Source organism: Castor canadensis, chromosome 14 (genome assembly GCF_047511655.1).
Source record: "Castor canadensis chromosome 14, mCasCan1.hap1v2, whole genome shotgun sequence".
Taxonomy (NCBI): domain Eukaryota; kingdom Metazoa; phylum Chordata; class Mammalia; order Rodentia; family Castoridae; genus Castor; species Castor canadensis.
In genome coordinates this window covers 104016370-104042072 of record NC_133399.1, presented here as the reverse complement: position 1 = coordinate 104042072, position 25703 = coordinate 104016370, and the positions used below count along the sequence as shown (strand labels likewise).

Genomic DNA, 25703 nt, shown 5'->3' with positions numbered 1-25703 from the left:
GCTAATATACCATATCAAGGCCACATGTTTAGAACATCGAGGAGAAGGGGTGAAGGAGGTATCAGGTGTTTACATTGAGGACTGCTACCTGTCAACAAACTCCCCTGCAGTTCTGGCTTAGGGAACAATACAACAATATGGTCATCATGCAAATTCCTTTTGCTTTTTATTCGAAGTTAATTTTATAAACTTTTATCCCTTGTTTCCTTTGTTCTTTTTGAACTCTAATCAGGAAAGCATAATCTACCTGATGTTCAGTTAACACCTTTCTTGAGTATTTTCTGATAGTCAGGCACATTATTGTTAGGTACAGTCTACTACCATACTTTAAAAAACAACACTGTGACATTTCATAATTACAAATGTGGAAAACACCAAAAGAGTTTAAAAAATAAGTTATCCAGGATGGGGAAGTGGCTCAAGTGACAGCATGCCTGCCAACAAGTGTAAGGTCCTGAGTTCAATTACCAATATCCTCAAAGAATTATTCAAATTTTTTGAGGGTTTTTTTTTTCTTTTTCTTTTCTTTCTTTCTTGAGATGGAGTCATTGTGTAGCCCAGTCTGCCCTCAAACTTGAGATCTTCTTGTCCCAGTCTCTAGAGTACTGGGATCCTAAGAAGCTATTTCTCTTAGTCTTTTTCTGTGTAGATATAATGATGACGATGATAGCTAACAGATGTGTGAATTTCAAATGAGAGAAACAAACAAAAAAGAAACAAATTTCATGTGTAGAATTGAGTCTTATCCCTAAAATATCCCATGTGCATACAAATATTCCAAAAGCTGAAAAAAAATTCCAAATTCTGAAATACTTCTGGTACCAAGTATTTCAGATAAGGGATACTCAACCTGTACTATTTTCACTGTCATTTAGAAGATGAGGACACCAAGTCCCACAGGTAAAGTCACTGCCCAAGATGAAACAGCCAGTAAATGTCATACCTGGGAATTGAACCCAGGTATTTGGGATCCAAAGTGACTCCACATATAAAGTCAAAATGGGATCGTGTGCACAGTGTTACAGTTTGCTATGTCCTTGGCTGTGTTCTGAAATTCAATCTTTAGCAGCTGCATATATCTCATTTAATTACACTATAAAATCTAAACTTATCCCAACTATTAGACATGTGGGTTGTTTCCAGTATGTCCCCTTTCTAATAGAGGGAAACTGCCTCATATATAAGTCTTTGTGCACATCTCTCAAGCCACTAAAGTGCAATTTCCAGGGGTCAAAGTCATCTTCCACAGATGCTGTACCTCTGAGTCCCTATTAGCAGTGTATTATATTAATGTTACCCATATATCCAGGATATGTGACTGGTACGGTATTTGTCATGTTATCTATGAAACTCAGCAAGTTTTCTGGCTAAGTTTTACTTTCCCATATGGCTCAGCTCTGAAGTTTACTCTGCTGGGTCTAGCCACTTGTCCAATATGAAACACCACCTTTATTCTCTAGCCAGTCATGACTGCTAAAAATAAACCCAGTCCTGAACCCTTCTGAAGATCAACCAAGATCTGATTGATCCTTCAGTGTACCTTGTATCTACACTGCTTGTTTTACCTTTGCACTTCCATAAAGCCAAGCTCATACCAGGTACACCTTACACAAATCCCCAAGGCCAAGGGGTTTGATCCCCTATAGGGATACAGAATTTGAGGCAGTCCTCTGGGCAGCAAATTCTCGGCCCACTATATTCAGCAAGACCCTTTCTACACAAAGTATATTAAATGAACAAGAAGCTGCTGTTGCTCTCAATTGCCACATTATATACAAGAGGTTAAAACTGTTATCAGAGATTTGAAGGAAAAACAAAATGGAGCCCCATTTGAACTATTCAGCTGATTTTAGGGAAATTCCAGACTTCTTGGAAAAAAATGAGCAAGGGAAGAAATATGCAGGAAAGAGGAACTCTAACAGGAACCCCTGCTCTCTGCCATACCTGTTTGGACAAGAGACTGATTATTCCCTTATTACCTACTTCTTTTGTTCCCTGTACTATAAGGAACACATTACTGGAATTCTTTGCTGCCTTGAAGGAAGAAAATGTAAGAGCTTTGAATTTTACAGCCTCTGTCAGTGAATACATTTATGTGTTTTATGATATTAAGAAGTATTAAGATGCTTTTCACTACCTTCAAGATGGACAAGGAAACCTCAGGATAAGCTTTGTGATTTGATCAACACACTAGAACATCACTGGAAGAGCAGAGAGCTCACCTCTCTGCAGCATCCCACCTCAGATGACCCAGACTGCTGAGTCTAACCAGGGCACCTGGGGGATCCAAGCAGAAGCTCCTCTGTGTCAATATGGGCCCCACACTTACCGTTCTGGGTGAGTTTTGTGGAGCAAATAAGGGTGGCAATCTGAAAACTGTCCTTCGTACTGTCCTTGCTGGAATTGAAGGGCACCATGTTTTTGGATGCTAGGAGCTCTTTTTCTTCCATCTCCACCTTGGTCCCAGGCAGGGTCAGGTAGAATTTAGCATCTTCCATTTTCTTGTTATCACCCTGAAGAGGAAGAATGTTAGGAACACCAGGTGACAGGCGACATCTGTCACACACAAGTAAAACATACTCTATCAGGTGAGCAGGACACTGCCAGTGGGAGTCAAGTGGCTTCATTATATTTTACTCATGATCCCCTTCGACTCAGACATTGTGACAAGCTTTCTGCAGGGTTTGAGTTCAGAAATAATTACATCACAGAATAAAAATGGAGTTGTGAGCTAGAAATGAGACTATCCCAGTCCCTGCCAGAAGTAAATAAATATATCACAGAGTAAGTTTGGATTTCATTCTCTTGAACCTGTGAATGGTCACATTTATATTTATTGGGTAGACAGAGAAAGAAATAACTAGCCGAGACTTCCAAAACCATTTACAGACTAAAGAGCTGTTAAGGAAAATATTCATCCAGGAGACACCACTCAGAAGAGCTGCCAATTGGGCCTTCCTCCCCGCTGCCATATTGTTGAATGAATGAGATGATCTGGCATCAATGTGATACTTAAAATCTCAGTAGACCTGGCAGCTCAGCAAGTGTTAGAAGGGAAAAATGGGGACCAAACTGCCAGGAAAGGAAGCAAGGCCTGATAGCACAGAAACAGCATCTGGTTTATGGTGATATGAAAATCACATCCTACCATAACTATCACACTCTGATCAGGCCCAACCGGGCACTGCCTGTGCCACGCAGGATGACGCAGAGCGGAGTGAAGAAGCTACCCCTTTGCTACTCAGAGCCATGGCACACCCTCCACATGAGTGGCAGATGCTCTTCAAAGACTCAACAGTAATGTGACTCACTCCAGAGAGGAAAGGAAAACCCTGTAGCAGGCATGACCTAAGCTCTCTAGGTGTCTGATTGTAAGGGAAACAAATGCAACTCTTCAGATTTCTGATATTTGCACTCGTTGATCTGAAAAGAGCTTTAAATACCAAGTACAAAGGGAGGAATACTTTCCCAGCCACCTCATTCTGCTGGCCCCACCTTATACACCACCAAATCATGCCTCCCATCCTGCAAGGTAGTGCCGTCCGGGTTCATCAGTTTCACGAAGGCCACCCCGAAAGCTCGCTCTGATTTATCTCTGGCTGAAAAGACAGAAATAGGTGTCTGAGCAGTGCAGAAGAACACCAGGAAGTGATGACACTGGGATGGTTAAATGCACATTTGCTTTGGGATGTGATGGGTAACCATACTATAACCATACTGCAATAAATACAAGTCAACAAGGTACAGCAAGCCTGTGTATGTGACAGGCCCCCGGACTGAAATCGCCTGGTATGGACCTCTTCCTACATTCCCTAATAAGAGATCAGTATCCATGGAATCATCCAAATCAGAAGTGCACTGTTGGCTGGAGCATGGCTCAAGTGGTAGAGCACCTTCCTAGCAAGTGTGAAGCCCTGAGTTCAAACCGCAGTATCAACCTGCCCCCCACCAAAAAAAATGCAGTTTTCTCTCTCTATCCCCTCTGTTCCTGCAAGAAGGCAGAATATCCTCACCACCTCTCTTTACTGTACAAGCTCTTCCTAACTGGTCTCTCTGTCTTTGGTCCTCCTGCACATAACACTGGCTCAATACTGCAGCCAGAGGCAGAGTCCCCAAATCAAATTCACTTACAGCAACCAACCTGTTTCAAACCCTTTAATCAAGTCAGGTGTGGTGGTGCATACCTGTAATTCTAATTACTTGGGAGACTGAGGCAGGAAGATTGCAGTTTGAGGCCAGTCTTGGTAACTTAGTGAGACCCTGTCTCAAAATGAAATTTTAAAAGGCGGGGATTATACCTCAGTGGGAGAGTGCTCACTTAACACACATGGGGCCTTGGGTTCAACCTCCAGAACAGAAAAATAAAAAACAAACAGAAACCCTTTAATGACATATCTCAATCGCTGCTACTCTGAAACAGGTACAGTGAGGTATTTATTATCCTCCAGGGTTTTATGACACTGCCTGAGATTTCTGTCTATTTATTCCTTCCCAGCATGAAGAGCAGGTGTGTGTCCTGTAGCATCTGGGGAGGAAGGTAAAGCCTCACAAAGAGGTGGAGGGTTGGGCCACCTCTTGGGCCCACTACTTCACCACTAGACTTCTCTGGCTGAGTGACTTGTGGCTTGTTCTCATTACAGGCATGGCTTTAGGGTCTTCTGAATAGTAATCCACTGCAAGATTATTTCACAACCTGTTTATCCATTTTACTGTTGGTGATCACTTGGGATATTACAATTTTGGGATATTACGACTAAAGCTGTTATGAACAAATACCCCAAAACAAAAATCCACTCTTCTGGCTCTTCCATAGCATAGTAGAAAGGAATCCTCCCCCTTGCAACCTGCTCCACCTATGGACAACCAGATCACCGGGACCTGCTCCAGCTATGATACTTATTGCCTTGCCTCTGGGTGCCGTAGTTTCTTTACTGAACAAAGCAGACGCATCTCTTTAGATCACTGTAGATGTGAAGGCAGTGCCTGAAGAGGGCTTCACATAATTGTCAGTACAAACCAACACTTCAATAATCATCAGCTTACTATGGCCAGCTCTCTCTGTCTGGATTAAGCCAACCCTACACTGAAAATCTTAAGTTACTGCTGCTGTGTGCTATGCAGTCAGGCCTACGATAGGTATATCTGTGCTGAAAAGGAGATTTTCTAAACAATATGGAGTAAAAACACAGCATTTGCATGGCATTAACTATTATGAATCACCTAGAGGTAATGAAGTAAATGGGAAGATGGGTGCAGATTCTCCACAAGGTGGATGGTGTTCAATAAATTCAATCTGAAATGAAGGGCTACACTTTTAAATAGTCCTGGGTGAGAACAAGTGACTTCTGGAAATTTTGTGACCAGTCTTGAAAATAATCATTTTTTCTGTTCTGTTCCTAGTTTAGAGAAGTCACTACATCAACTGGGACTTAAGACTTGACATAGTTCCTTCATGAAAGAAATAAGAACTTCAGAAGAGATTTGTTTTGCTACAGGACATTTCAGCAATATGGCAACACATACCGTGACTATCTCAGAGTGAATATACAGCAGTTTCTACGCCTATTTCACTGTGAACCACCCCCCCATTTTTATCATACAGAATCTATTCACATCTCATTGGACTTCAGTGTCCAGAGTACGTTTTGGAGAAATTCTGATCTACAGTGATAACACACTGTAGAAAAAGCCCAGCAGACTCACTATTCTGATTTTCTTCCCACCAATGAACTCTGACATAAAATTCCCAGATATGTAATCTTCAAGTGTCTCATTCTCCAAACACACAAAAGCACATTATGCAGAGCAAATACTTTTATGGCAATATGGCACAGCCTTCCTAAAACTTACATTCCTGAGACGACCTGTGTCGGAAGGTGAATCTTAAGTGGCAGCGTGTGACGTCCTCGATAGCAATGAATACCTGCACAGAGATGAGGAGTTAATCGTGTACAGATGCACAGTACTTTGCAGTCAAGGCTCATTTAAAGAATGAGGTTGGGTTTTAGTGAATTTATTTTTATTTGGCATATAATAATTGTCCATATGTATGGGACACGGTATGTTTAGGTTCACGCGTATGGCGTGTAATGATCCAACAGGATTATGACACATCCACCACCTTAAACTGTTATCCTTTCTTTATGGTGAGAACATTCAAAATCCTTGCTCCCAGCTCTTCTGAGACATACAACTAGAATTAGGCTCAACTGTAGTATCTTAACAGCCACGTGAGTTCCTACAAGGTGAGCCTTGCTATAAGATTTTATTCATACAGACCAAGCTATTTTTCGAACCCAAAGAATCTCTGAGGAAGGTTGCTTTGCTGTATATCAATATAGAGCTACTACAAGTTTTCTCATGTATTAAACAGTAAATATGTCAGAGGGAAGGGTGTCTACTCAGAACCTTTCAGATCACAGGTATAAATTATGGCAAGACTGGCCAGGCTCAGTAGCTCACACTTATTAAACCTAGCTACTTGAGAGTCAGAAATCAGAAAGGCTGGGATGTGAGGCAGGCTGGGCAAAAAGTTTGCAAGCTCCCATCTCAACCAATGCCTGGACACAGTGGTACACACTATCATCCCAGCTATGTGGGGAAGCACAAATTAGAATGATCACAGTCCAGGCTCACCTGGGCATAGATGCAAGACCCCATCTTAAAACTAACCAAATCAAAAAGGACCGGGGGAAGTGGTTCAGGTGGTAGAGCACCTGCCTAAGAGGTGTGAATTCAAATCCCAGTCCTACCAAAAAAATGACTTATGGCAACATTGTATAATGGAACATTACACAAGCTTCTAAAAAGATATTACCGAGGAGGAGCATGTACTGCCTGAGACAAGTAGCTTTAAGAAGCACAGTTTAAATCCATATGAACAGCGGCGTTCAAGCATACGGGCTACATCCGAACTGAGACATGAGTGCAATGTTTTTGTTTCTGAGCTTTCTCTGAAAAGCTCACAACTCCAACAATCCATGCTGGCACAGCCTGGGGTTCAGAAGTGGCTCCCATTCAGGCTTTGACAGGAGACGCTCTGGACTCTTGGGGAGACAGCTCACTCCTTTGAGACCTGCTCAGCTTATCAGGAAGAGGGCATCACAACACCTGCTCGTGCCTTCACTGGGCCACTGTGGGCCAGGAGGAGAGTCCTGATCTGCAACGCTCTTTGAAATTTGTAAAATTCGTATTCAAATTGAAAAGAGGCCCAGAAAATTTGGTTCAGGGCCAAGAAGAAAAACATGTTAGGAAACTGCTCACAGAGTGTGAAAATTTCTGTGTGGTTTTGGAGCATCCTGGCAGCCTATTGCGTCAATATAGCCAGTCTTATTCACATTTCTACAGATTTATGAATGAGAGTGTTATTTGACAGTGTTGAAATTATTAAAAACAGAATTATAACCACTAACGCATTTCTTGTTACACACCACGGGCAATGTCTCTAAAACTGCAGGATAAGCTAAGAATGACTTGGAGGTAAGGAAGATAGGAATCTGAACAAGGTTTAAGAGATGACTGGGCTAATATAAGGCAAATTCTCACCTTGACAGTCTCATACCAACAGGGCTGCTTGACTTGGTAGTAGACTACTGACTTGTATTCTGAAATGCCTTCGTATCCAGCACCAGGATGGATTGCTTTCTTTGGATGGAAAGAAACAACTAGATTAAGATAGTGCTGTCTTGAAGGCTAAGAGGATCCCACACACCACAGATGTGCCCCCCTCTCCCAGCAGGTTCAGAGCATGCCTTTACTCTAGCTACTGGAAGCTGATCGAGTCTGGGGGCTGAAGAGCAGGTAAGACTGAACTTCTACCCCTATAAATCTGGTGGCAACTAAGGGCACCACCCCATCTGAATTTTAATCTGTCCTGTATCTCTGTTCTCTCTTCCATCTTCAGGCATGCATTTTCCACTTGCATTCCTCTTTCCTCCTCACTCAGGAGTACAGGCCTGGTGACAAAGAGTAGGATTAGTGCCGAGGGGCACATGTACCACTGTTTGAGGAAAACAAATCCTCCTTTAGGTCTACTTTCTACTTTAGGGACTTGGTACGGCATGTTCACTCCATCTCAGGGCTATGTCTTTTCCTAGTAATGAAACATGTAGTCAGTAGAACCAGGCCCCCATGGGGCACTTCTAAGCTTGGTTGACAAAGAAAAGCCGTGCACTTGAACTCGTGGGACACAAGGGCTCTGTCAATTGCATGAATAAAACACTCCCATCCTGCAGCCCAAGGCATTCTGTTTATCCCGTTTTGAATAATAAACTGTTTGGGTATCTGTCTCTTTCAGAGCTGATAGCAGCTTCGGGGATGCGGCAGGTGGCTGCACCTGGCTGTGACCACCAGCCCCTGCACAAAGCCAGTCGGTGAGCTCTGTGAACCAGGAGCTTGATTTTTGGATTCCAGTGGCCACCTGCTGCCTCTCTTTCTCTTTGATGTCAGAATCAAGACTTTCTTGGTTCTGCACAGAAAGCTGCTGGAGTTCCAGGAACTGTGAATGGGAAGTCAGGACACCTGGATGTGTTCCTGGCTCTGTCTCTAACTCCCATGTTTCTCAGACAAAAGAACCCCATGCAGGGCTGCAGAATTCCTGATGGTTAGAACTAAAGGACGGTGAGTGCTGACCCCAGGGCCTTCAGCTCAGCGACTCCTTCATGGTCTGGCCTCTGTTGGCTCTGATTGCCCAGGTAATATGCCTTTGAAGGCCCTTGGGGCACGCCTGCCATTATGCTCAAGCTTAAGAGTGGCTAAATGGCTTGAAAATGACAAAGAACCTGGATGTTTGAGGCTTCACTTAAAATCCTCAGGGGCCAGTTATTTCTCAGCACTGGAACAATATCAAAATAAGAGTCCAAATAGCTTCGTCAGTAAAACTGGTGACTGATCATCACAAATCTCTCAGGTTTCATACTTTTTCCTTATGAAAAGCCAGCCCCACCCTGACACCAAGAACATCAGCAGTTAAGACCAGCAGCCTATCATGAAGCAGGGTCTCTGGGGGATACCATGTACCTCCAAGAGGTTGCCTTCCTCATCAAACACAGACATGGTCACCTCCACGTTCTTGGGCGTCTTCTTTTTCCCTTTGTCAAACTCCCCATGGATCAGAGTGACATAAATATCATTCCGAACATCTCCTGCAATGTGACAACCAATCCTGTGAGTGTTGCTAAGAGAAGTCATCCAGGATTTAAGAAGATGTAAAAGACAAAATATGAAATGCTCTGATTCTTATGAGCTACCTACCATTCAACTAAAGTCTTTTGCTAGGCTGGGGGTGGTAGCTCACACCTATAATCTTAGCTACTTGGAAGGCAGAAAGTAGGAGGATTTCAATTTGGGCCCAGGCCAGGCAAAAAGTACACCACGAGACCCTATCTAAATCAATAGCTGGGTGCAGTGGTACACTCCTGTCATCCCAGACATGTAGGGAAGCATAAGTAGGAGGATCACAATCCAGGCTGGCCAGGACATAAATGTGAGATCCTATTTGAAAAATAATGAAAGCAAAAAGTGCTGTAGTGTGGCTCAAGTGGTAGAGCACCTGTGTAGCGGTTCAAACCCCAAAATTAAAAAATCTTTTGCTCATATGCCTCCCTTCAGCTCACCTCATCCTATCTTTCCCTACACACAAGATATTTTTGATATGTAGGTTTTGTAAGAACTGACTCTTATCAACAGTAATTCTTCGCCCCACTTAGTAATAACTGTTGCCTAATTATAAGCACGTCTTATATTGTTTCCTCTCTTTTTTTTTTTGTGAGCAAGCACATATAACATTTTGTTGAGTCAGGCAGATTGCTTTTCAATATCACCTTGGAGAGTGTGATATTTTAACACATTTGACGATCACGGAGACACCTGTTTATTCAGTGCTATGCCTTATGTGTATTACTGTAATAAAGTATGGATTACTTCTTAAAGTGCTGGGATGATGCAATGACACAGACACTGCAAAAGCTTTTACCTAAAGCAGTGCAGTGATGCTTATCAATGCTTTTCTGTTTTCTGATCAGCAGGAAGTTTTTTAAGTTGATGTATAGCTTAGCTTCCGTAGTAAGGATATAGTTGAAATGTTACTGAGGAGGTATGGTTTGTACAATGTACAATGGTTCCATTTCAGAAAATAAAAAAATTCAAATCAGGTACAAAAAAGAAAGAAATGTTACTGAGGTACATAAGAAATGTAGAATGAATGGAAGGAATATTAAATTCCTGGATGGAAAGACTCAGTACCATATAAATCACTCCAAAACATGCATGATATTAAGCAGCTTTCCAATGTCAATATTAAAACCTTCCAACAATGTAAGAAAATAGAGGTGCTGTGCACCCCTTTCATCACTTGTTGGGAAAAGACACTGCCTTTAGCTGTTGTGTGAAGAAAAAGGGGTACATGTACACAGTTGATTTGAAATCTCAATTGATATCCTCTAGACTGATGGAGAAACTGACATTTGTGCCAAAAACCTTGACACACAATTTCACTGGTAGTATCTGTCCCAAAGAGCAGTCATGAAACATTTGACTCCATATGTGATACCACCTGGTTGATGTTGAGTCACCTCCATTTGTGTAGGCACAGTCCGTGATGTTCACACGGCATAAATCACCTGTTCTCATTGTTAAACAACACAGGAAGATAGTAAAAATGCAGTCAATAAGCTGGCTGAATGAGCTAGGTCTCACCAGATGACAAGTAATACTCAGAAAGTGGACTGGGCACTGACTTGGTGTCAAACACTGTGCTGGGGGTCTGGAAGAAGAGGGCAACTGTGCACCAGCTTTGCCTTCACATCTTATAGTTCAGTGGTCCAGTGGGGAGAAAAGCATCTGTCAACTTATCTCACAATGATCACTAGAAGTGAAGGAACAGGCCAGGCTCTGTGAACATATAGGGCACCTCCTGGCCTTGTCTGGGGGCTGGGGGAATCTTTCCATTGAACCAATATCACAGGAAAGAAGAGTAGTATGTGCAAAGGCCCAGAGAAAGAGTCACCATGATTTAAGTCCTGACAGTGAGAGGTGTCTAGTGTGAGATGAAAGCCAAATCTGAGGCCTAGAATTCAATGTGAGATTTTTGTCTTCATCTTAAGTGTAAATGGAAGTCCAGGAAAGGCTCCTAGCAAGGGCAGAGTGAGGTAAAACCAGCTATGGTCCAGGCAAAAGAGCATTCAAAAAGGAGGACAGACAGCAAGAAAGAGCAGATGTCGGGAAGCCAGTCAGGTAGTGATGGCAGCTAACAAGGAGGAGACAGTAAAGCCAGTTAAGGCGGTGCCGATGCAGATGGAAACGGGATGGATCTGAGAGGCCTTCAAAGTATAACTGGCAGGTCTTATTCTCTCATTTTGTGTGAGGTGTAGAGGACAGCAAGATGTCAAAGGTGACCTTTAGGCTTCTTGTTTGTGCAGCTGGAAGGATGGAGGCGACGTTCCCACTAATAAAACAGAGCACAGGAGCACAGTAGGAGGTCCCAACAGGGATGCCGAGGAAGAAGTGACTGGTCAGAGAGAAAAGAGCAATCCAGTGGGGGTGGGAACAGAACCCACTAGGGTCCCATGCAGGAAGCAGCTGACTACAGGGCCATGGAGTTCAAAGCAGTCTTGGGGTTAAACACAGGATTTGAAGGGAACTAACAGATGGAAGCCAATGCTGGATGATGTCACCTAGAGAGAGTCTAGAGGTGAGAAAGCAAGAGGACCCACAATGGGCTGACTGCGTCTACCCCGTTCAGATGCTGAAGTTCTGCCCCAGACCTCAGAATGTGACTATATTTGGAGACAGGACATTCAAGGGGTAATTAAAGTAAAATGTTGTCATTTTCTAATATGCCCCATGTCTTTATAAGAGATTAAGACGCAGGCAAACACAGAGCCTTCCACTGTAAGACCTTATAAAGACACAGCAAGGAGACAGCTGCTTGAAAGCCAAGGAAACAAACCTCAGAAGAAACCAACTGTGTTCAACTTACCTTGGACTTCCAGCCTCCAGAACCGTGAGGATACATTCCTGTTTTTTACTCCCCTGGTCTGTGGTTGGTAGTGTTTTCTTATGGTACCCCTAGCAAGTTACGAGAGGCCCAAGGACCAGGTACTAAGGAACCGAGGTGAAGGAGATGAGGACAACATGGCAGAGTGGTGGCCCAGGGGAGCGGAGAAAAGAGAAGCAGGGTTCCAACGAGAAGGGAGGGGAATGTTTCGAAAAGGGAATGACAGACAGTGTCAAATACTGCTGATCACGAGGCTAAAAGACCCATTAGACTAAGCAACATTGCAACTGCATTACAGTCTAGGTGCAGCCACTCTGCACAGGCTGGAGGGGATGGGTAGGGACAAAACCCGGGACAGAGGGTCTAGGTGGTCACTTCCAAACACCTGCCTGTGAAGACTGTGAGCTCAGGACAGGCATAGGGGGAGAGGTGACTGAGTCCTGCAGATGGGTGGGAAGGAGCTCCAGGCTGAGGGAGTTCACCCACACCTGCACTTCACAGACCTGCTCAGCACACACCCAGGATGCCGGATTCAGGCTCGGGAGCAATCTGAGCGTCTGTGTTGGAGAGTCAGCACTGGGAACCCTTGTCCTGGATGAATTTAAGCCCACTGTAGCCCTGGCATCGATGTCAGCCACATTGACAAAAGAATCATAATATTCTTTTTAGAGCCAGATTTTAAAGATAAACTCACCTTGCCAAAAGAATAAATTTCTCTATTTTTTTCAGATTCTTGTCTTACCTGACAGTAAAGCTGAATTTATTAGAGATTATTACCAATAATTATTTAACAATAAGATTGCCAGGAGTGGTGGTACACACCTATAATCTCAGCACTTGGGAGGCTGAAGCAAGAAGCCAGCCTAGTCTATAAGAGCAGCATCCTGTCTCAAAAACAAAGAGTAAGAGGCAAAACCTTTTCCTAGGATGTTGAGAAGATGTAGTATGGTGAAACAGCCATGCCCCAGATCTTTTGTTTTTCAGACAGGGTCTCTAGCTTTTGCCTGAGCCAACCTCAGACCACAATCCTCCTACCTTATCCCCTGAGTGACTGGGTTTACAGGCAAGTGCTACCCAGAACTACCTTCTTTTGTGAGAAAAGATTACATCATCTCTCTTTTATTAAGATACATTTATTTATTTACTTTTTTGGTGACACTGGGGATTGAACTCAGGGCCTCATGCTTGCTAAGACAACTTTTATTTATTCATTCCACAAAAATCACCCGATACTTATCATATTCAGACAACCATGTATAGAAACAAATTATTATTGTCCCCTAATTTCCCAAAGGAGGACTAAGAAGGATAAGATCTTGTATAATTTTGAAAGTACCTGAATTTCTATGCAGCCCGCCTTCCTTTCTTCCTTCTTTCCTTTCTTCCTTCCTGCCTTCCTCCTTTCCTTCCTCTTTGTGATACTAGGATTGAAGAGTCTCACATGCTCTACCAGTTCAAGAAAGCACATGGTTTTTGTTTGCTGGTTTTGTGTTGCTGGGGCAACACAAACAAGAATGTGGGGCCTTACACACACTAGGTAAGGTAAGGGTTCTATTACCTGAGCTAGAATTTTTATAAAATGGCATGATTGGTTTAATTAATTAATTTTATTAACATCAATTAGTTTATGTTAATATTTATAAAGTGGCTTAAGGGAATAATCTTCTTTTACTGCTAAGGAGATTTAGGAATGAAATGGTGAAATCAGTGAACTCAAGAGGAAACCTATCGAGACCATAAACACATGGTGGCAAAGAGATGAAAACAGGGCTGGCACAGTAGTTCACGCCTGTAATCCCAGCTACTCAGGAGGCAGAGATCACAAGGATGGCGGTTCAAGGCCAGGCTGGGCAAAAAATTAGCAAGATTCCATCTCAATACATAAGTCAGTCAGGGAAGATAGATGGGTAGGAAGATTGCTGTCTGAGGCCCATACCAAGCAAAAATGAGAACCTACCGGAAAAAAAACTAAAGCAAAAAGGGTAGGTAGGGCACAAGTATAAGGCCCTGTGTTCAAACTCCAGTACTGCAAAAAAAAAGGATGACAGTAAAGCAAGAGACTGCAGGAAGTCTGCCTTTTGTCAGCTTAGGAGCAGGAAGAGCCAGAGCTCAGCAGGCACCAAGGAAATGGAGCAGAGAGGCCTCCTGAGCCAGAGCTGAGCAGGAGCCCTGGAGCTGAGATGGCACAGCGGGAAAAGGCTCAGGCACAGGAGGCAAACTCATCTCCTGGACTGAGGGTGCTAGGCATGGTTTGCTCCCCAGGCCAGAAGTACAGGGAAGCATTTGGGAGGGGTTTGTGTAAACAGAAAGGAAGGCAGTGAGTTGCCGATCTCAAGTTACTTTAAAAGGGTTTTTTGGCCTTGCCCACTGGGTAGCTATTGAGGATGCTACAACTCTGGGTCAGCCACTGTCTTGTGCATCTGTCCTGTGAGAAGAAATGGAACACAAGCAGGAGCCAGCCAAGTGCTTACCTGGCAGTATTATCTCAGGGAAGCCCATTTTCCGAGCTATTGCTGTTGATCTATCAACCAAGTGTGAAAAATTCTTCTGAACCTGTGTGAGGTCACCTGGCAACAGCTTCAAGGATACCCAGAGTCCTTTAAGAAAAGAAAAGTTTTTGTTAAACTCCCGAAGAAAAACATGAGTTGTGTAAGAGTAATCAGGTACCTTACTACAAAGTTTAAAATTTCCCCCAGTTAACATAATTTTAATGACATTCCTATCAAAATCACCACAGGAATTCCTTGAGAACTTGACAGATATATGAACAGAACCCTGCATTAGCAGGAAAACAGAGTGCAGTTAGCCCTAGGGATACCAAAAGACGCTGCCAGGCTGCAGTTCTGTAATACGAGCAGCAAGAGAAACGGACGCATGAGATTAAATGTGGCTCCATATGGCAATTTAACATATGACAAGAGAACTAACCAATCGTGAAGAACAAACTAATTTCATAACATCCTGTGATCATTTTCTTACTACTTATTTCTAGCCTCATGTTTTCATTCAAGCAGATTTCTAAGATAATAAAAAAGTAAACAGGAAAAAAAGATAGGAAATTATAAGGAAAAATAAATATCCAGCTATTAAATCTCTGGGAACAAACCATTTTTAAATGAGAGAAAAAAGCAGGAAAAAAAATCACAAAATTATAATTAGGCATCTACAAAAAGTTACAAAATTGTAAGATACTTACAAGAAATCATGAACTCACATCCATTGTGAGAAAACAAAGATCCTCACCAATTAATAGGACATGCATAATAACCTTATGAATGTTTAGCAAACCAAAAATTGAAAAAAACGTATCTTAGAAAAGATTATTAATTTCATCATCTATAGGGCTCATGAAATCCGAGGTAGGAAACTTCAGGAATCTCATGCTTACATACAAAGATTAGATAATTCCACCTCAACCCTTTGTGAAAATGCCTGAGTCTACCTTTCACCTTTGGAACAGGTGCAGATTTAGTTTAGCTGAAGAAAACAGGGTCTTGCTATGTAGCCCTGGCTGGCCTAGAACTTGAAATCCTCCTCTCAGTCTCTTTAGTGCTGACATTACAGTTGTGTACTACTATGCCCAGCTCAGGTGCAGATTTTTAAATATCAGTTGCAAAACAGGCAAGAGCTCAGCTGGGTGAACACCCCAACACAGTGACCAGGGCCCGTGAGAGAAACCCATGGCAAGCAATGTGGTAACATGTGTGACTCTGGTTTAAACTGGTTCTCACCACTGGGTCCAGAAATCCTATTTCTGGGAATTGTTTTGGGGGTTGGGCGGGGGGCGGGGGGAGGGAGGAAGAGGCAGTCCTAAATACAGAAAAAGCTTTAGTATAAAGATCGTCACAGCAGAGTACTTTGAATTTATAATGATATCAGATTAGAAAACATTTAAGTGTTTATCTAGGAGACTTCATTTCTTAAATTCATTAAATAAAAGTTACATGAGGCCATGGTTTTAGACTAAAGTCTTGCACTGGGTGGGCCTCAACAGACCAGGCTACAAATCCAAATGGAGTCACTGACACTGAAGGTCCACATCACCAAAAGAAACTAAGTTGTTATCTGTCCTCCTAGGAAATCAGGAAAGATAACAATCAAACTTCCCACACAGGTCAGCTTAATCCACAAGACTATCAAGTTCCCTCTGCTTCAATCCTCACATAAAAAGTGACTGGAAGTGGCCTGACGTTTGCCAATCAGCTTTCTATGGGTCAGTCTCCCTGTCTCACCTTCCAAGGAGAAGAACTGAGATGACCAATGGCTCTGTTTTATGTTTCTGCTTTTACCAGCCCTTTCCTGTCTATAAAACTCTCCTGCTCAGTCCATCAGAACACTTATTCCATCTTATGGAATGAAGTGTTGCCTGGTGAAGAGAAAATAAAGCCAGTTAAGATCTGTCGACTACATTTGCTGTTAAGTTTGTCTTTTTGTGGCAAACTTAAGCAACAGAATATTACAGACACACAATAACTTTGTGGGCAGGCAGAGTGGCTCAAGTGGTAAGAGCACCTGCCTAGCAAGCGTGAGGCTGGGAGTTAAACCCCAGTGCACCAAAAACATAAATAAATAAATAATAAATTTGTGAAGAACATAAAGCCAATTGAAAAGTGATTGCTTTGTCCAACAGCAAAAAGGGAAATGACAGCTACTAATGGTTTTATTTTAAAAGAAAAAAAACCCTCATATATAAACAGCAATCTGCTTGCCATAAGTGTTTTCCACTTCAATTAAAATCAAATTCTTAGGTGCAGAGCTTAAAAAAAAAACAAAGATATTTAGTTACTTGTTTTTCAAAATCATTTATTGCTCACGTCTTTCCTACTCAGAATTGTGAATACATGAGAAACTAAATATAGTAAAAAAATAGTATTTCTAGTCTGCCTCCATTTCAGAAGACGGGTATAGGGCATTAGAAAAAAAAAAAGTGACTGGATCTTCCAAACTATCCAAATCTAGTCATCATTTTGGTATCTGAATTTTAAACTTCAACTGTTTTTCTTTACTATTTTAACTTAAAATGAGTTTCTACAATCAGAACTTCTTTTAGTTGGAACCGTCCACAGAATGACACACGGAGGTTCTGAAGGTGACTACAAAGCTTTGCAAAGTGGCCCATCGTTTTATATGAGCACAGGTTCATTTGCATTCACGTGTATTCATATATATTTATATGGCTATGGTCTCCTTCCTCCCGATCTCAGGAAACAAAACGAATAAACTTATTCAGGGGGCAGAATGTAATCATTCTCGAATCTCTTTTCTTCTTAATTAGTTAACACTGAGAATGTAAAGCAGAAGACAAGACTTGTGGGGTAAAAATTTGTTTCCTACAATTTCCAAGTTCAACTGTGATCTGGCCACTATTGGGTGCATTCTCAGTGCCCTTCAGTGTGAGATGCCTGAGGCGGGCGGTCCCCAGGCAGCTGCTGTGTATCAGAGAGCGATAGTGAAAGGGCAGGAGTCCAAGGACCCAGCTCTGAAGTCCCCTCCCAGCCCAGCCCACGGGTGTATACCTTGCCCTTTGTGATTGACGTCCTTTGCGGCTATCACTTTGTTCAAGACTGAAGTGAGTGGCTCATTCTCCCCAATCACATTTGATGTTATCAAGGGTGACATGATGAGCTGCCTCTGCCGGATGTAGGTTTCCATGGCGATTCTGGGAAAGAGGACCAGAGGTGAGGAGGAAAGCAGAAGGGACAGTCTCACCTCTAAAGAGAATTTGGAAATACAACACTAAACCCAACCAGATTCTCAGACACAACTGATGGGAGGCCACTGTTATAGGACTAAGCTCCCAATACAGACCAGGCAAAAAGTCAAAATGGAGTCACTCACGCTCAAGTTCCAAGTTGAAAGTTCACCAGGCTCAAACCTTCCCAGAAATCAAGACAGAGAGGGGACAGACAAATTTCCCAAGCAGTTGAGTTCTAATTGGCATGATATGAAGTTTTCCCTACCTTAATTCTTTTGACACAAAAAAGGTATCTACTAAGGTAACTTGATACTGAGCAGTTATAATTCCTATTATAGCTCTGTCTTCCTGCCCCTGCCTTACAAAGAAAGTAATTTTGAAATGACTGATCTGCTGTTTGTTCCTTGTTTCTGCCTTTTTTAGCCCTTTTCTGTCTATAAAGCCAACTTCCTCTGGTTGGCTCATTGCAACACTTATTCTATTTTATGGAAGCAGTGCTGCCCAATCTTAGAACATAAAATTAAATCAATTAAAGATGATTAAAATAAATTGTTGTGCCAGGAGAGGTGGCTCACTCCTATAATCCCAGCTGCTTGGGAGGCGGAGATTGGGAGGATGGTGGTTTAAGGCTAGCCCATGCAAAAAGTTAGCCAGACCCTCATGTCAACAATAAGCCAAGCAGGGTGGTGCATACCTGGAATCCCAGCTATAAGAGAGGATCATGGTCAGAGACTGACCCCAGGCAAAGACTCAAGGTACTACCTGAAAAATATATGCAGGCGCAGGTGCAAGGACCTGAATTCAATCCCCAGGACTGCAAAAATAAATAAATAGTTGTGATTTTGTCCTTGATACTGTCTTTCCTTTATTGTCCCATTGGAATCCACCCTAAATACTAAATTTATCTTGGAAATGATTTGAGGCATATAAACAAAAAACAACCCAAGAACAAACAAACTGGTAGGCAAGTGTTAGCTAAAGTCAGAGGCAGTGCTCAAAGACCTTTCTAAGGTGGCTGCTGGCATGGAACGGAAGGAGGACTGCAGAAGGGGCAGGAGACCTGGCTTCCCTTCCACTGGTCAGTGTGCTCTGCAGGAGTCTCCCTCAAGGCCTTGGCTTCCCAAATGCATACAGATGGCCTTGGATTGTTTGCGTCTGAGGCGCCCATCTAGCACCACCACTGGAGGTACACAAGCTGCATGTGTGTGGGCCTTTGGGAGGTGTTTTCAGATTCCCGTGTGGTGACAGACTACACCCAAGTCTGAAATGGTAGGGACTCAGGAGGGAAGCTTCACGCCAATAAGCACATTAGGCCAGGTTCGTGGGACTGAACGGGTCAAAGAGCCAAACACAGCCCCATTGTCCTGAAGATCCCATCAGCAACCATACACCAGCCTGGTGAGTACAAGAGTCTTCAGTCCTCTCTGCCTGCCAGGCAGCTTTCTCTGCAGGGATCCTGGTAGCCTGACACGCTGCAGCATGGGTCTATAAACTGGATTGCTATAATCTGAGTCGTGGCTTTCTTCCAATGCCTCTCCCTGGACGGACTAGCAGAATACACACACAAAGCCCCTGAGCATAAAACACTACCGCAGGTTATGAAAGCACTTGCTATGTATCTTAGCAGAGAAAGGCCAGGCTGTGACTGGCAATGTGAACACTTCACGGTGGCTGCTGACAGCACAGCGAGCTGTAATCAAATTAGGGCTGGGCTCCGGGCCTGACAACCATCTTATTCCACGGTGGGGATAAGCAGGCTCACTGCTGTCACACGGCTGCTGAGTCAGAAATTGGGCAGGGAGGCCCAAGACCAAAGAAGGAAGCCCACCACAAGGGTGAAAACAAATATAGAGATCTATTTCAGATAACTTTTGTATGCATGAATGTTGTTCTTAATATGTAGATACACAGATAATAGGAAATACGTACACATCTAATAATAGGCAATCTGATTTCTCATATAATAGGAACAGTGTTCATGGATATTAAAGTTAAATAAGTAACACACACATATATACAAAAGCAGATAGACAGACAGACAGTTTGTTTTAAGATAGGGTCTCACTCTGTTGCCCTAACTGGTTTCAAACTTGCAATCTTCCTGCCTTGGCCTCCCAAGTGGCTGGGATTATGGACATGCACACATCTCTGTATATTTCATACATTTATTTAATATATTTTAATTACTTACCAACATATTCATAAACTTAGTACATACCAATACGTGAGCACTTTACTAAATTCAATATTTATGTAGTATACTTTTAAAATTATTCATCTATTATGTATATTATCATATACATTATGATATTTCAGTCAATGATGGGACTGCATACATGATGGGGATTCCGTAAGATAATATCTAGTGACAATGGTTTGTGTGAAGCACACAATGAAGAAATTATGACGAATTTCTCAGAACATACCCCACTGCGTGACTGTGTGTGTGAATGTGTGCTAGCAGCATTTGCAGCTATAAAACTTATCTCGTAACTAATACTGCACTGAGCTGCATAAAATATTTAGCTCACTCTACTCTTGGAAAGTCACACATAGGCTGCAGGGTAAATGTAATGTATACTTCAAAAATGTATAAATGTATACTTCAAAACAATTTCTAGCAGCCTCTGCAGAGAAGAGGAAGGCCTAATAGCAGAAGCTATTTGTATTATTATACTTAGAAGAGGCCAAAGGTATTGGGCTTAAAATTGAAAGATTAGGATTTCTATATTTTAAATACAATTCCATTTAGTATTTGTTTATTGTGGAAACAGTAAACAAAAAAAGTGTGAAAGTGTAAATAGTTAAATCAACTGACATGATCACTGTTAATTATGGAGTATGTTCTTTGTAGTATCTAATTTTTTAAGGCTTTGAATGCATTGTAACAATTTGTATACCTGTGAATAACATTTTTTCCTTATATCCACGCAAACATTGGGTGGACACACATACACACCAAGATAAATGGCAGTTCTGCGGTTTGAACTCAGGACCTCACGTTTGCTAGGCAGATGCTCTAGCACTTGAGCCACTCCACCAGTCCTTTTTGTATTGGTTATTTTTGACATAGGATCTCACTTTATGCCCAAGCCAGCCTGGACCACCATCTTTCTATTTGTTTCTTGCATAGCTGGGATGGTAAGTATGAACACTGCACCACCCACTGGTTGAGATGGGGTCTTAATGAACTTTTTGCCTGGGCTACGTTCAAACTAGGTTCCTCCTGATTTCCTCCTCCTGAGTACCTGGGATTACAGGCTTGAGCCACTGCACCCAGTCAACAATATCTTATACATTTTTAAGATATGATCAAACCCCAAACTAAACTTTTAGTTTTTATTTCATTGATCCTCAGTGAATTTATAGGCCATTTTTTTTGTGTGTGTATTTCCTTTCCATGCCTTTATTAATTTTATTAGTTCTTTATATATTCAGAACACTTATTCTAATAAACATCACAAATATTTTCTTGCTTTTTTTCCTATGTGAAGGCTGTTTAAATTTTGGAAGTGGTTAAGTTATTGATTTTTTTCCTCTGGCTGAATCTTTGGTATGTGACTTAAAAATAGCTCCCCTACATCACTATTATATAAACCTCCTATGTTCCTAAAATATTGTAGAATTTTAACTGTGCAGTTACACGTTTACTTGTCTAGAATTTACATTGGTATAAGTTGTGACACTAAATTATAACTTAAATTTCTTAAATGGTTAGCTAATGGTCTCCAAAACATTCTTTTGCATAATTTCAACTTCTCTACTTATTTGCAAAAAAATGATTTATTAACTCAAATATCCTTGTAAGAACCCTAACCCATGGGCTAGTCATTCATTCACTCTCTTACTTCCTCATCCCTGGCTACTTGAAGTGAGGTCCCCGGAACACTGCTATCAGCATCCCCTAGAAGCGTGTTAGCTGCAGCCTCAAACCTACTGATCCAACTTTGATCTAACAGGAATCCCAGGTGGTTCATGGTGTGATACTGTGTGAGAAGCCCCGAAAGATTCAATGGTTCTCTATCCTCCCAGTACCTGTTCCATATGATAGAATGCAGATATACCCTTCTGACACTTAGATGGCCTCATCCTCTAGTTTCCAGCATAGTCACACATTTTCCCTTTATTTTACATCCCTTGCTGTATTTCTAAAGCATCAGGAAAGTTCAGTTTACTCTGTTGAATGTAAAGAATTCTGCATAAAGTCTCTGTCACACTCCTAGCTGACAGTCTTCCAGCTGGACAGCTTTTGCTGCCATAACTCAGGAAAGGGCTCCGAGCACCTGGTTCAGTGCTCACACACCATTTGAATGGCTAATCAGGTCTCAAGTCACCTGGGATCAATGCCAATACTTACTGCTGGAAGGGAATAAAATGCTGCTTTTCTTCATCGTCCACCTTCCCGTGTATGATATCGGTAATATCCATCACTAGGAGAGAGATAAACTTCATTAGAGAAGCTAATTGCTTCACGCCTCACTGAGTTGCTATGGAAAAGGGCGGGATCAGCAAGCATAGAATAGTGGAGGTAGAAAGATACCAAGCAGGGCCGTTTCTTTCATTTCTTTGACAATAATTTCCCAGTGTAGAGGAACAAGTAATTCAGGGCTCACGAAGGGGCTCACATTGTCTAACATCAATGCTGCAGATGGGGCCTTTCAAAATTCTGCAATACCAAGTTGCTAAATTCTTGAGAAATTTAAGGACCAATTATTGTTTTAATTTTGCATGTGTGTGTGTGTGTTGCCTTTTTTTTTTTTTTTTTTGAGACAGGCTCTCGCTATGTAGTCCAGGCTAGCATCAAATTTACCCTCCCCCTGCCCCAGCCTCCTGAGTACTTGGATTACAGGGGTGCCTAATCACACTTAGTAAGACCAATTACTTTTAAAGAAGGTGTGTGCAAAACCACAGATAATACATATTCTTGGCAGGACTGTCCGAAGAACTAAAGACCTGCAGAGAAAGTCAAGGCTTGAAATGGTCATTCACCTCTTTGTTGTGACATTTTCTCACCTGGTTATCATGCAATACTGCAAAGGCACATCACAGGTAAGTAAATGTAAAAATGATAAAAGGAGAAAAAAATCAAATCAAGCAATAACCAGCTGAAAAAAAGAAAAAGACAACTACTGGTTGCTTCCACTTACATGAGGTACCTGAAGAGTCAGACGCATAGAGACAGATGGGGAACGGGATTTCCAGGACTGGGAAGAAGACAGTGAGTTTTTGTTTACTGGGTATGTGGTAAAGTTTTGGAAGATGAGAAAGATGGAAGGAGGATGGTGATTTGCACAACAAAGTGAATATATTTAATGTTGCTGACCTGTACACTTAAAAATGGTTAAGATGATAAATTTTATGTTATCTGCATTTACCACAATTGAAGAATTTGAGAGAAAAGGAAGAAGGAAGGAAAGAAGGCAGACAGGCTGGCTGAAGGGCCAACCCAGAGACAGGGAAGGATGGATTATGTCATCATGGTCAGTGGCAGACAGTGTTTACTGCCCAGGACAACCAGTTCTTTTCTGGGGTTCTATGTCCTCACCCAGCCCCTACTTCGCTCCTCTTTGGTGCTGAGTACAGTATCTCAAACACAACAGAAACTCAGTCCTGACTGTTGGAATCCTTTTGCCCATGCTTTCTTTTTATTTGTGTGTGTGTATATGTGTTTATGTGTGTACGTGTGTGTGTATGTGATGGGGGGGCGGGGCAGAGAGGAAGGAAAAGGCTTTCAAAGCCCTGGTGACGAGCTGGTAGAGTGACTCAAGTAGAAGATTGTCTGCCTAGCTAGCAGGAGGCTCTGAGTTCAACCCCCAGTATTGACGAATCAATCAATCAATGAAGCAATCAAAGTACTAGTGACCAAAATGTCAAAAGGGGGGGAAGGAGGGAAATCTATCCTCTTAATTTAACTAACAACAAAGGAAGATAAAGAACTTTTTGGAAGGTTCTGGGGCTTATTTAAGCCAAGGACACTCTGCGAAAGCACTTACATAACATTGCCTTTTAAGAGCAAATGTCCTAAACCGGCAAAAGCTTTCCAGCGAAGCTCAGTGGCACAGTGCTGGCCTACACGAGCAAGGCACTGCTAGATCCTTCACATGGCACGTGCGCACACACGTACACAGACACACGTACACACACGAACACACACAGACACACACGTACACACGCACACATACACAGGCACACACGAACACACACACACATATACACACATGTACACACACACGAACACACACACACGTACACACACAAAACAGACTTGACTCTGACTTCTTCATCCCCTCACCCCAGGAAGAGCACTTTATTTACTGAAGCCCTGCTCTAAGCCTGGCCACTGTGCTACCTATTCATACAGATATTATTAGTTCTACTTTGAGAAATGAGGAAATCAAAGAACCAAAAAGTTATGTATTTTGCCCTGGGTGCTAAGTTTTCACTGGTAAAGTCAGAGGGCAGACCCAACAGTAATAGTAACTATAGTAACAGTGAATCACATCCACAGACAGACAGACACACACATATACACACATGCTGAAACAGAGAAGCAGACAAAAGCCCAAAGTCTCTTTGGCCCATTTTGAATGATAATGACCTTCTTGGAACAAAGAGACTGCTGCCTAGAGGATTAGTAAGTGGACTGACGAAGGGCCTTGGCAGGAGGTGACGCTCTGGTTAATAAGTGACAGTATGGTCATGAAACACACATTAGCAATCCATTTCCCCACCTCACAGATAACCTGTTTGGAGATGAGAAGAACTGAGATACGTCAACAACTGTCAGATGGAAAATGAAGGCTAAAGGAAGAATGGTGCCAGCAAAGGAATTCTGACCTGTGCCACTCCCCTCCCCCCAGTACTCACCTTTTTCATCTGGTGTATTTTACTTAGCGTAATATTGTCAAGGTTCAACCAATACTGCATCATAGGTCAGAATTTCCTTCCTTTTTAAGGCTGAATGATATTCCCTTGTATGGATATACCACATTTTGGGACACCTGGTTGCTGCCACTTCTGGGCTACCGTGAATAATGCTGCTGTGAACTTGAGTGTCCATATACCTCTGTGAGACACTGCTTTCAAATCTCTTGAGTATATGCCCTAAAATAGGATTGCTAGATCACACGGTAGTCCCACATTTAATATTTTAGGCACCACCAGCCTGCTGTTCACAGTAATTGCACCATTTCACCTTAGTCTCTGGGCTTTCTCATACCTGCTACTCCAAAAGGCCTCCGGAGCCCACAGGTGTGCTTTTTGCCCTCCTTCAGCTCCATACGGCCAACCCGGACAATCTGGCAGACCAGGCTGATGCGAGGCCGGATGAGGTCAGTGCTGCTGAGGTCCTGGAGAGATAAACAGAGAACACAGAGGTGGGGCTGCGTCACCCTGTCACCTCCTTTACTCTTTTCACTCTACAACAGAATCCTGTTCAGAGCATGCTGACATACTCTGTGACTTCTCTCTTCTCCTCTCCCTTCCAAGAAGCATGCTGGTATCAGAGAAAACAACTTTGTATTTCTAAAAAAAAAAAAAAAAAAGCACTCTTTTCTTCCTCTGCTTCTATTTTAAATTTCTAAAATAGATCAGAGTTCATCTAAAGGCTCCAGTTTAGCAAGTTAGCAGGGTGTTTCAAAGCCAGGACATTCATTGCTACCTTCCAGGATGTATCTCAACACAGGATGCATTTCAGTGTCAAATGAAATCAAAACTCGCGTGACCGACAGTTGCTGAGTATCCACACAGCCTCTGGCGTTTCATTAGTTTCAAAACATCCCTGGGAAGCAAAGTAATCCAGACACTGCTGTGCACAGCTATTCACCCACTTTAGGAGAGGGTCCACAGGAGCTTCTCAAAGAGCTGAATAATGACAGCAGTGGAGATGAAATCTCTGCTTTTTGTGGCTGAAGCTTTTGTTTTTATTCATAAGGATGGGCGAATAAACCCAGGAATGAGTTTACATATCTCACTCATTTAACATCAGAAACAATGTAACTACATTTCAGTATC

General features: G+C 42.4%; 1 protein-coding gene across 3 annotated transcripts in view; it reads right to left on the bottom strand.

Moving 5' to 3' along the window:
• The window catches only part of Dock5 (dedicator of cytokinesis 5), a 180777-nt gene that overhangs the window by 67487 nt on the left and 87587 nt on the right, over positions 1-25703 (bottom strand). For all 3 annotated transcript variants that reach the window (XR_012441570.1, XM_074055185.1, XM_074055186.1), the window contains exons 10-18: positions 24910-25039; positions 22048-22120; positions 17512-17654; positions 14467-14592; positions 9019-9143; positions 7546-7644; positions 5851-5923; positions 3496-3599; positions 2330-2513 (exon numbers count right to left, since the gene is read on the bottom strand). Coding sequence is in view for 2 of the 3 variants with exons in the window: in XM_074055185.1 (XP_073911286.1) it covers positions 2330-2513; positions 3496-3599; positions 5851-5923; positions 7546-7644; positions 9019-9143; positions 14467-14592; positions 17512-17654; positions 22048-22120; positions 24910-25039 (1057 nt within the window). In the remaining variant the exon portion in view is untranslated. The remainder of the gene's footprint in view (positions 1-2329; positions 2514-3495; positions 3600-5850; positions 5924-7545; positions 7645-9018; positions 9144-14466; positions 14593-17511; positions 17655-22047; positions 22121-24909; positions 25040-25703) is intronic.